The sequence below is a fragment of the Octopus bimaculoides genome, chromosome 9 (assembly GCF_046866305.1).
Source record: "Octopus bimaculoides isolate indiv1 chromosome 9, ASM4686630v1, whole genome shotgun sequence".
Lineage (NCBI taxonomy): Eukaryota > Metazoa > Mollusca > Cephalopoda > Octopoda > Octopodidae > Octopus > Octopus bimaculoides.
Window position 1 is genome coordinate 95,221,313 of NC_142936.1, and position 12,500 is coordinate 95,233,812.

Below are 12,500 nucleotides of genomic sequence, written 5' to 3' on the forward strand. Positions count from 1 at the left end.
TGGATAAATTGATGGAGAAAGAAATGACAGAAAATTTAAGGTGGAGTACTTGCGCAGACTGAGACGGATCCTTAAGTCGAAATTAAACGGACGGAATAAAATTGAAGCTATCTGGGCTGTTTCACTCCTTAGAGATGGGGAAGTAGACGAACATAGACAGTAGACGAACTAAACAGCTTAGACAGATAGACAAGGAAGTTGCTAACTAGACATGAGATACGCTACCCAAAAAAGTATCACAGACAAACTGTATGTACCAAGAAAAAGAGGGGAAGTGGACTGATTGGATGTGAACACAGTATCAGAGCAGAAGAAAACAACATAGCATAGTATGTAAAAAATGCCACAGAATCACTATTATTGGAAGTAAGGAAAGTCAAGCTTGGGTAGGATAGAAAGATTACTAAGGTATAGCATTGTACAAGCACTTGAGAATTAATGAAACTGAAAATAGGTGGATAAATAAAAGAATGCATGGACAATTTCATAGGGATGTTGAAGATGAAACAGACATAGAAAAAATATGACTAAAAGTGATTTAAAACTAGAAAAGTAGGCTCTAATCTGTGCTGCCCATGAGCTAGCTTTAAGAACCAATTACATCAAATACAGAATAGACAACACATCAGAAAGTAATAAGTGCAGAATTTGGGAAGAAACTGGTGAAACCGTATGGCATGGAAAGTATATAAGAGACGTCATGGCAATATAACAAGGATTGTCCATTGGACCCTTTGCAACAAGCATGGACTTGACAGAGCAAAAAGTTTGTACGAACATAAACCCGATGTAATCAAAAATGATAAAGCAAAGATCCTATGGGATTTTATGATTCAGTTTGACCATGAGATAGAGAATAGAAAGACAGACATAGTGTTAATTGAGAAAAGTAGCCAATGATGCTGAATCATAAACATAGCATACCCAGCTGCCAACAAGGTATGCGATAAAGAAGAAAGAAAAGTCGATAGATATGAAAAGGTTAGCTTGGGAGGTTAAGCAGTTGTGGTCGATGAAGAAGGTGGTAGTACCAATAATTGTGGGAGCCCTGTGAATAGTGAGTAAAAATCTTGAGAAGTACATGGAACAAATAAGGGCTGCAACAAGGGTGGAGCACTTGCAGAAAACAGCACTGTTTGGAACCGCTCGAATACTCCGGATGGTGCTTGAAAATAAGGGGTGTTACCTTAGTTCACTGGGCAAGTGTAAATTAATATAGACTCGGGTCGACCAAAGCCTTGTGAATGAATGTGGTAAATGGAAACCGAAAGAAGGGCGCAGCATATATGTGTGTGCGTGTGTACGCATGTGTGTGCCTGTCACTGTAACTCTTTTTCCAGCACCAATGCTTGACAACCAGTGTTAATGGGTTTACGTGCCCGTAACGTAGTGGTTCAGCAAAAGTGACCGATAGAAAAAGTACCAAGCTCAATAAATTTATCGACTGGGTTCGACTCGTTCGAGTAAACTTCTTCAAGGCGGTGTCCCAGGATGGCCGCAGTCTAATAATCTACACAAGTAAATGCTTTTACTCTGACCCCTCTCTCATCCCGCTACTCTATACTCTATCCCTGACAGTTTCCATATTATACTAAATAAAAACTTGATTCTTTCTCTTTCCAGTAGAACCAAGAAACGATCCGTGCCAGAGACCGTCGTCGCTGCTTTAGTAGTCTTTTCCGTTTTTGTTACCAACATATTAGTATTTGGTTTCATCGCTGTTCTACCAATTTACTTCGTAGAATTCAAGAAGGTTTTTCCGGACTTACACAATCTTGTGCTTTTGATAATATTTTTACCTCCAAGTGTATTTGGTGTTGTTAGTAAGTACCTATTGTCGGTATGTACCCGCTTTGATCATTAGTAGCAGTCATAGCCCACCTGTTCATCTTCCAGTTTGTTTAATATTCAAAACATGTACAATTATATGAATTCCTTGCATTTTTGGATAATTACTTTAGAGAGTAACTGACAAACATCAAACAGATTGAGAACTTTGACTCATTCAAAATTGTTGCATCCAGACAACTTGGAGGACGGCTCAAGCTGAGCTTCTTAAAATACGTTTATGTTTAGCCCCACCTTCCCGTGGGCAATAAATAAATACGCAAATACACATGTGTATACATACATATGCACGTACATACGCACATATAGAGAAATATACACCCATGCGAGCATAGATACGTACCTGCATGTACACATTCATATGCACAAGTGCACATATATACCTACACACATACATGCACACACACATAAATACATACATATACACATATATACGCACGCACATATATATACATACAGGCATATATTTGCACATATACATACGTCCATACATACATTCTAAACAAAGAATGTTACAAGTACGTAGGCTTAGCTGAAAATGTATCATATGAAGGCACTGTGAATAAAGATAGAGTGACCCGAGAATGTTACACCAGACTTAGGAAAATATGGCAGTCGGAACTCTCCTCTTACAACAAAACAATATCCCACAATGCATTTGCAGTAGCAGTGCAAATCCCAACATTTGGGTTACTTGATTGGTCTGTAGAGGAAATCCAGTCCATAGATATCAAAACACGCAAAATCCTGACAACAACTGGGAACTTTCACAGAAACAATCATGTTGACAGGCTCTACCTACGAAGAAATGAAGGTGGTAGAGGCCTGAGATCAGTGCAGACGGCCTTCGAATGCCGTATGGTTTCACTCAGGCAGCACCTACTAAATAACAGCAGCAAAGATAAATATATAAATGCAGTGCTGAAAAGTGAAGTGAGTAACATTGTATGAGTTGGTAGTGAGCTCCTCAAGAAGCACTCTCTTCCTGATGATCTCCTATATAGTCCCCAAAATAGCTGGGCTCTCATACCTCAGAGAAGACTTGCATGGAAAGCACTCAGTATGCAAAAAGGACTATGCATGGTTATGTTGCCCGGAAGCTTGAAGAAGACAGTAGAATTGGCACGAAGCGCAGCCTCTCTTGGATACAAGACCACTGCATCACATCACACTTTAAAGACTATGCATTTGCAATCTAAGAACTGGAGATTGCCACAAAGTACTTGGTGAACATGAAAAACCGTGACACTCTTGTAATCACAAGGTGCAACCGCAAGTGTATGCTATGCCATGTTTCTGTGCAACCGCAAGTGTATGCTGTCATGTTTCTGTGGAATACATTACGAATGTGATTAGCAGCTGTCCTACAATGTCATCACAGTACTACCTCCCTATGCGGCACGATGTTGTTGCTAAAATGAATTAGTCACGATAAGTAAGGTGACGTCAGCCAGTATCGAGAGTACGTGTAGGCTGTGCTGTTATAGTAATTATACTTTGATAGTGAGTGGACGTTATTACGACCCAAACTTTTAAGGATAATAACAAAGCACGTCTGGGGGTCGTACAGTGCCGAATCGAAACAACCTATCGACGACTTTGGAGAAACGGCAATATCTGTCAGAGCGACAATCGGCGTACAGAGACAGACACAACAGTGAAAAAAGACCGCTCTATAACACATACATGCCTGCGCGCCTATATCAATTCATATATACATACACACGTACATACATACATACATACATACATACACACATACATACATACACACATACATACACACATACATGCGTACATACATCTAGAAGCTCGATTTGGCCTAATGCTTGTGAGTGGAAATGAGGAGACAAAAACTGTACGGAATCCATCGTGTATTTGTAAATCTGATTCAGTTTATACCACTTACGTTGATTGAACATTTAAAACTTTGTTAGATATTCTAACCTAGATCTATTATTAATTACTTATTGATAATTAAAATACCATTAACAATATTTAAACCCATTAATAAACTGAATCCCAATAAATCATTAAACAACTATTCTTTTCTTTTTTCGCTCTTAGGTTTCATGACTGGAATTGTTCTCTCTAAATTTGGCGTAAGAACCACTGGCATTGTGGGAAGCCTTTGGTTTGCCATTTCTATTGGCGTCCCATCGTTCTCTTCGAGTATTTATGTTTTATTGGGATGTTTCAGTATTTTATCAGGTTTGTATTGCCCAGTATATATATATATATATATATATATATATATATATAGGTGAGAAAGTTGGTATGTGAAAGCACGTGGTTGGATGTATAAAAGATAATAAGAGTGAAAAAACTACAGAAGGCTTGTGTTACATGGTTAAAGTATATATTTAAATTATGTCAGAAAAATGTTATAAAATTTTTTTGGTATATAAACATTGTATTTGGAGAAATAACCGGTTTCGTGTTGTCTTTTCAAATTTCTCTACTTCATTGTAACATGTGTTCGCTCCAGTCTATCTTATATATATATATATATATATATATATATATATATATATATGTATGTATATATATATATGTTGGGTTGGCAACTAAGTTCCCGCCGTTTTTTTTAATTAAAATTTTTTAAAAGGTTTAATAAAAAATAACAACTAATTAATCAATAATGTATTCACCCTTGTTGTTCAACAAGAATTTCAACACCTCGTTGGTAGAAATCACCCGATTTCGATTCGAAAAATTGATCCAACCAAGTTCTCAATTCTGCATCAGTGTTGAAGGAAACTCCGCGCATAGCATTTGAAAGAGATCGAGAGAGGTGGAAATCCGTTGGTGCCAAATCAGGAGAGTACGGCGGGTGTGGTAGCACTTCTCAGTCATGCGTTTGAATGGCTTCCTTGGTCATATTGGCGATATGAGGGCGGGCGTTGTCGTGCAGCAGAACTCCATGCTGCTGATTAGGTCTTTTCTCTTGAATAGCCGTGCTGAGTCGTTCCATCTGTTGAACATAGTTCCGCGTTGACCGTAATGGATAATCCCTTCCAAGTTTCACTATACGCACAACATCGTTTTACGCGGATGAAGATCTTTTTTCACGCACGGTGTCGCTTGTTTACTGGGGCTAAGCCATTCCTCACGCTGATTCATGTTGATGTAGGGGTACCATTTTTCGTCGCCAGTAACGATTCAGTAGAGAAATCGTTTCTTGTGTTCATGAGTTGAGCGGTGATGAGCAAGCAAACCAGCGGAGATTGTGGCTCGTTGATTTTTGTTGTAGTCACTTAAATCATGCGGGACCCATGCTCCATACTTCTGAACCTTTCCCATCTAGTGAAGATGCTTCTCTATAGCAGTATGGGAGCATTCCATTTTCTCTGCCAGTTTCCTTGTCGTTTGACGAGTTGGTTTAATCGCTCTTCATCGAACTCAAATGGACGGCCAGAATGAGGTGCGTCTTTGAGGTCAAAATTTCCATTTTTGAACTTGGCATACCAACCACGAGCGGTTCTTTCAGCTATGGCACCCTCTCCCTACACAGCACGGCGTTAGAACCTTGACTAAAAGCAAAAAGAAGGAGGTGTCGAAAATGCTCGTTTTTCTTAACTTGACATTCCATTTTAATGATCTGAAAATAAATAAAAATTAACTAAAATTAACTAGAAAAAAAAAAAAAGATCCCAAAATATAAAAACGCAATAAATTCCCAAATTAAAAAAAAACGGTCGGAACTTCGTTGCCAACTCAATATATCAATATATATATATATATATATATATATATATATATATATATATATATATATATATATATATATATATACATACATATATATGTGTGTGTTTGTCGCCCTACCATCGCATGACAACCGCTGTTGGTGTGTTTAGGTCCCCGTGACATTGCGTTTCGGCAAAACTGGCCGTTAGAATAAGTATTTGCTTATAAAGAATAAGTTCTGTGGTCGATTGTTTCGCCTAAAGGCGGTGGTCTGCATGACCGCAGTCAAATGACTGAAACACATAAAAGAATAAAACAAAAGAATATATATATATATATATATATATACACATAAACATATGTACCCATGCACATACACATTCATAAACACACACATATGTGTACTTGTGTGTGTATGTGTGTGTGTGTGAGAGAGCGAGAGAGCGAGAATGAGAGAGAGAGAGAGAGACAGACTGAGAGAGAGAGAGAGAGAGAGAGAGAGAGAGAGAGAGAGAGAGAGAGAGAGAGAGAGAGAGAGAGAGAGAGAGAGAGATTCCTTGTCTTTTTATTCATATCGTAAAACGTTAAATGTTAATTTCAAATATGATAAACAATTAAAATGTCCCTTACAGCTTTCTGAAACCTCTTTATCGAAAGAACGCAGGACATAGTTCTTTCTTTTATTTATCTTTTATGGGCTTCGGAGAGAGGAAAAGTCGTTATAATTTCACACGACTGGAGTCATTGACGAGGTGAAGATCTCCAAAAGTGCCTGTCCAGTAGAGTGGAGTGGTAGGAGAGCAAGAATGTCTGACAGAATATCTTGTATTTATTCCAGTTTTTTGTATTATGAGTTCAAATCGCATTATGACCTCATTTGGTGATAAGCTTACTTTGATCAACGCTTTAACATCTCCACTTGTTACGTTCGGTGATTTGGTAGGGTTCACTCTGTTTGTAAGAATCCAATCCAGGTGTCCGTTCTGAAGTTATCTTGCTTCATCCCTACCACCACTCTCGCAAGGATCCTAGACAATCAGGATTACCATCTTCCAATGGTACTAAAATATGAGAAAATACAGCTGCTTACTCATTGATTGAAAGTGTGATGTTTATGCTAAAAGTAATGTTTATATATTTACCAAAACTATTGATGACTTGAAGAAAGTGTTATGCTTTCAAAATGAAACTGAATGAAGATTTGCAGACTCTTTAAACGCCTCTTTATAGTTATGTGGTGTTACTGTGATAAACTTTAATTCCAGTGTCTTGGGTGGGTTCAGTATGTCAAAGTTAATAACACACGCACTGGTCCGATATCTCTTAGCTGACCTTCGACAGAGAAGTAAGTCGCTGAGAAACTTGTTGCGAACTGCGACGAAAGAAATTCAATTAACAATCGATTGATTTTTTTAAAGCGCAAATTAAACAATTAGATGATTAGATATTTAACCAATTCACTAACAATAAAGAAATGATATTGAACCAGTGCATGTGTTGTTATTATTGGAGGAATAACTCTACCAGGACACAAAATTTATTTCAATACAGGAATTCACAACAAAAATCTTACAAATGGAATACGAAACGATGTTTAATTCCAGGGTAAATGTTATAAACTTTAACTTCAATATAGATGCAAGGCTACTCATCACAAAAATTACATTAAGATTATTCAGAAGTCTTGGATTAACTTAGTAATTACTTCTTAATTTCTGTTTATTTTTATATCTTTTGTAACAGGAATTGGTTGTTCTGCTCTCAGTCTATCAGCAAATGCTGGATTAGCAGCTTATTTCGGTGAAGATAGTCGTAAATTTATTGCATTTGCTGCGGTCGGAAAAGCTCTTGGATATATAATTTTTCCAATCCTTACCAATTACTTCATCGAACTCATGTTCTGGCGCGGAAGTCTTCTTCTCCTGGCTGCTACTTTCATACACACTCTGCCATGTGCTCTCATGTATTCTACGGATACGTATAAAATCACGGGGAGAGAAAATTTACTTGTAAGTGAAAATAACGTGCAGAATGATTTTTACACTTCTGAAGAACCATTTGAAAGAGTTGGTGACGATCAGAATGAAACGATATCGAACAAACTAGAAATATCCGAAGAGAATAATACATCCTTGAATCATAACGAAGAAAACTATTCAAATGCAAAATATATTCGTGGGGTTGTTATTAAGGCCTTAAAATATAACAACGAACCATTTGTTATAAATAATACACAACCTGACAAAGAAGATTGTTTGGGTATCGAAGAGACAGCTATAAATTCTATAAAATCTGAAGACGAGGAGATTGATGTTCGAAGTGACAAGTTTGAAACGGAAGAAAAATCTGATTCGAAATTTTCTGCGAAAATTATTACAGTTTTAACAAACTTTAACTTCCTTTTATTTCTTTTCGCACTTGTTATAACTTACAGTAGTGTTATAACAACAACAGCTATCGTACCTGATTATTGCGTACAACAAGGGCTGAGTCAAGCAGAAAGTGCCCGTATATTTTCAGTGGGATCGTTCGGTTATGTCTTTGCTTGTTTCTTCTCCAGTTGGCTCATACATAAAAACATTGTCCCAAGCAGGATTATATTTAGTACTGCAGCCACCATGAGCGGATTACTGATCTGTGTTTATCCTTCGTTGTCTACTGCCATATATTTGACTTTGCTAACATTTGCTGTGATGTTCACAAGTGGCCTCATATTCTCTACATATCTTGTAACTATTATGGATTACTTCGAAATCCGATATTTTTCGATAAGTATGGGATTTGGAGAAACAGTAATTGGAATCGGCATTTTAACTTTTGGATATCTGATAGGTAAATATATAACATTTTTCTTATCCATATTTCAGAATATACTAAGTTACAACCGTTGTGGTTACATATGTATTGGTTCATCCCAGAAATAATGCTGTCGTTTTTATACTTTTTTATTTTCAAAATTAAGATAAACAAAGTTCTTTTCTAAATCTAAAATATACTCTCGTTCATTTTCTACAATGCTCTTTCATCTATCTGGAAGACTTGCAAGGATCCTCTTCCAAAATTCACTTGTCCTTGATGAAAAATATTCCTCCAGTACTGTTCTGACCTCGTCTACAAACGTTCATATTTTTACCGCACAAATTATTTTGAAGACTGCGGAATAAATGGTAATCAGATGAGGCAATGTCCGGTGAATATGGTGGATGGAGCATCGATTCCTATTCAACCTGCTCCAGCCTTTGGGATATCATCCTCGCTGTATGTGGCTGAGCATTATCCTGATGGAAGGACACCTTTCGTCTTGAAACCAAAAATGGTCATTTCCCGAAGGCTTGCAGGTGTCGATGAATGGTTAAACGACCAAATTCAAGCTTCTCTGCTAGTTCCACAACAGTTACAATGGGATTTTGTTCCACCAGGGTTTTCAGGAAGCCCTCGTCGAGCTCTACAGATCTTTTACAACGAGGCGCATTATTAATGGGATGACCCAATACTTATCATGTATGTGTTAAGGAATGAGACAATGGGTCGCAGCTGTTTGGTCGTTGGTAATCTGGTCTGGTAGACTAGATATTCAGCTTGTTTGGACAGCAGCACTTTTCGATACTGGATGTTAACACGTGTGCGCACACAGAAATGTATACGTGCAGATAGGGAGAGAGAGAGAGTGAGGGATGGAGAGAGAGAGGGAAAGAGAGAGAGAGGGAGAGAGAGAGAGAGAGAGATAGAGAGAGAGAGATAGAGAAAGAGAGTGAGGGATGGAGAGGGAGATATTACACATGGAATCATAACTAGAAGCACCGACGATTAAACAGAGGAAGAGAAGGAGAGAAAGAAAAGACAGATTAGAATTTGTCAATTCAGCATCGTTGCCAAAAATGATTTCCCCTCTCCTCATACACACAAGAAGTACAATTACTCACATAAATAGAGAGAGAGAGAGAGAGAGAGAGAGAGAGAGAGAGAGAGAGAGAGAGAGAGAGAGAGAGAGACAAAGAGGGAGAGAAACGTCTAAATGTCTCTTGTCAAATAAGTCATCGTCGAATTAGAGATGCCAAATAGGTGGTGCCGAAACGGTTGTGTCAAAACGTCTGATTCTTGTGTTAATGTTGCAGAAGTAATCTCCAGCCAGCAATTATAGTATTTTATTTAGAAACATTTAAATAGAATGAAATACAAGAAATATCGTTTTTGTAGATAATCATTTTTCTTTAATCAGTGTAAGAACCTATAAACCTGTCATATCTTCACAATTCTTATGACTTAACTCCAACAATTTGTGAGAATATATATTCTACAAGAGATTCTTCCAGTTTCTATGGAGATAAAGATTTTTTTCTATTCCTGCATAGTATGACTGAATGGCTCAGAATTTTGCTCTGTATTCACAAGATCTCGTGTTCAAACCAAGCCCAATTGTCTGGCAATTGAGGCCTTCTTTTTACTATATCCCCCAGTCAACCAAGGATCGTGTGTGGAATTGGATAGATATAAACTGTGCAGAAGCCCGTTCAATGGTGAATTGCAATTTCAATTCAAATGCCCATCCTTGCTACGTGCATTATCATGTAGAATCTACAGGAGGAATAATTTCACAGCATACGTGTCTGCGGTGCATTCAACCACTTCACACGTTAATACAATGAACGAGCAGTTTAATCGACTGAGCAATTGACAGTTTATCGCTGAAACCAAAGAAGAGCCATTACATTCGTTTTGTGTGTGTGTGTATGTGTGTGTGTGTGTGTGTGTGTGTGTGTGTTTGTGACAAGTATATAGATATTAATGTGAACGTGCGTGACCCAGTGGTTAGGCTATGACACACGACCACAAAAGCTTGGTTTCGATTCTCGGTCCAGACGTTTCGTTATTGAACAACACAATTTATTTTACGTTGCTCCAATCAACTCACCTGTAAATGCAATAACCATGGGATGGACTGGCGTTCCGTCAGGTGGGGTGGGCAGATGTTGTACTCTTGATCACTTCTGAACCACGGAAACCGGTTCACGGGCCCTATGATTACGAACACACGAGACAGTACTTACCAGAGATATTTGGTTTGAAAGTTTGACACAAGACCAGCGAGAACAAGAGAATGGTAAGTCGATGAGATCGACCCCATTGCTGAAATGGTACTTATTTTATCGATCTTAAAAAGGTGAAAGGCAAAATTGACCTCGGTGGTAAGCGAACACAGAACGTAAAGACGGACGAAATACCGCTAAGAATTTTGTCCGGTGCTTGACGTCTTACCATAGATATTAATGATTAAAAATAAATTATACAAATTTGATATATTTATTTATTGAATATTCACATATGATGACTCGTCTTTAATGTTGTTCTTGTTCTTCTTGTTTGCAGGAATCTTCTCAGAATACATGAACACTTACGAATACAGCTACTATGTGATTGGGATCGGGCCAATTATTTCGGTTCAACCCATTTTAATTCCATTCTTATTTAGCAGACTACTAACTAAGCACACACTCACATATTCTGTGAATAATGTCGATAATAAATGCTGAAGGATGGCCAAATTCCAAAGAACGATATTTCAAAACATATAAAAAGAACTTCCTTCCATAATATGATCCTGGAATATTCACACTTGAAAAATCATGTTCGTAGAAGTTGTTGATAATGAAAATGATAACAATAACATTAATAATAATAATAATAATTATAATAATAATAATACAAACGATCAGCATTAAAAACTTTAATATCTACATCTTCTGTGAATACCTATCCTTTCCTTTCTCTCTAAGTATTCGAAAATATAAGCATCCTTCTTATTCTAAGAAGACTACAGTTTTCCATGTTCAGACAAACAAAAGATCATCTTTAGTGAATTTTAAAACTTTAATATCAACAATTTTGTGTTGAAATGTTATCTTTCTTTTGTCACTGACTATCCGAATATTTAATTGTGCCATTTATTGTAACAACACAATTAAATGCACGATAAAAGCAATAAAAGCAAGAAAAAAAATCTATGGAGCTAAGAACCTTCCAATACATACCAACTGCACAATTACAAAATACTGTAAACTACTGCAAAACTTATAAAAAGAAAAGAAAAATTTCAAAGAAAAAAGATTCAGAAATTCAAAAATTCAACGATGTGAATATATATATATATATATATATATATATATATATATATATATATATATATATATATATATATATATATATATATATATATATATATATATATATATATATATATATATATATATATATATATATATATAATTATTTTTCTATCAGTTATTAATGTAAGAACATGGTGAATTGGTTCTTTTCAAAGCCAAGATCAACGCTTTCATTAATCGCTAGTAGTAGCCAAAACATTTGACCGCTGCTGACCCAAGGATGTGAGGCCACTTTTGTGTCCTCATCGCACACGAATGCCCATTCTTTTCAAGTCGAGGCTCAAGGCCCGAAATTTTGTGAATAACAGTGGTAATGAAACTGAAGCCCTTGATGGTGACAGTGTTACACCCGGCAGGCTCAGAGATATTGGTCCGACTCCAGCCTGTCGTTATTCAGCAAGGGACCAGCATACACGGTGTAGATGGAACAAACAAATCAATGCTGTGGTCATGGAGTGTTACTACCTGAGCAACCCCGTAGTCGAAAATGGTGCTCATATTAGGGGATACCGACAACGTATGTGTGATCAATGGAGAGAAAGTGGATTGTTCCAACTCACGGAACAGGGATTATGTGATCAAACTAGAACAATAAGGAAAAATCGTTGGTTCATAGAAGTAGAGCTCGAAGCTATCAAAAGACGGGTATTGGAAAACAGCAGCAGAGGAAACGATGAAAATACAGTTCCTACTGATAAAAGTAATCTCATAGCAGAAAACAGAGGTGAAAACTCTATAAAACCACAGGAAAGGAACAGTGACAGCTTGCTCGATGAGAGACATATAAATGGTTTGGAA

The 12,500-nt window shown here is 37.1% G+C and overlaps 1 protein-coding gene across 4 annotated transcripts in view; it reads left to right on the forward strand.

The window, feature by feature from the left end:
• The window catches only part of LOC106878690 (uncharacterized), a 14,952-nt gene extending 3,676 nt beyond the window's left edge, over window positions 1–11,276 (forward strand). For 2 of the 4 annotated variants that reach the window (XM_089358097.1, XM_089358098.1), the window contains exons 2-5: window positions 1,627–1,823; window positions 3,916–4,059; window positions 7,282–8,370; window positions 10,906–11,276. In XM_089358097.1, the coding sequence (XP_089214223.1) occupies window positions 1,627–1,823; window positions 3,916–4,059; window positions 7,282–8,370; window positions 10,906–11,069 (1,594 nt within the window). In that variant the 3' untranslated portion in view covers window positions 11,070–11,276. Of the gene's footprint in view, window positions 1–1,623; window positions 1,841–3,915; window positions 4,060–7,281; window positions 8,371–10,905 lie in introns of all 4 variants that reach the window. The other 2 variants (XM_089358099.1, XM_089358096.1) reach the window with 2 other exon arrangements.
• Window positions 11,277–12,500: the final 1,224 nt, after the last annotated feature.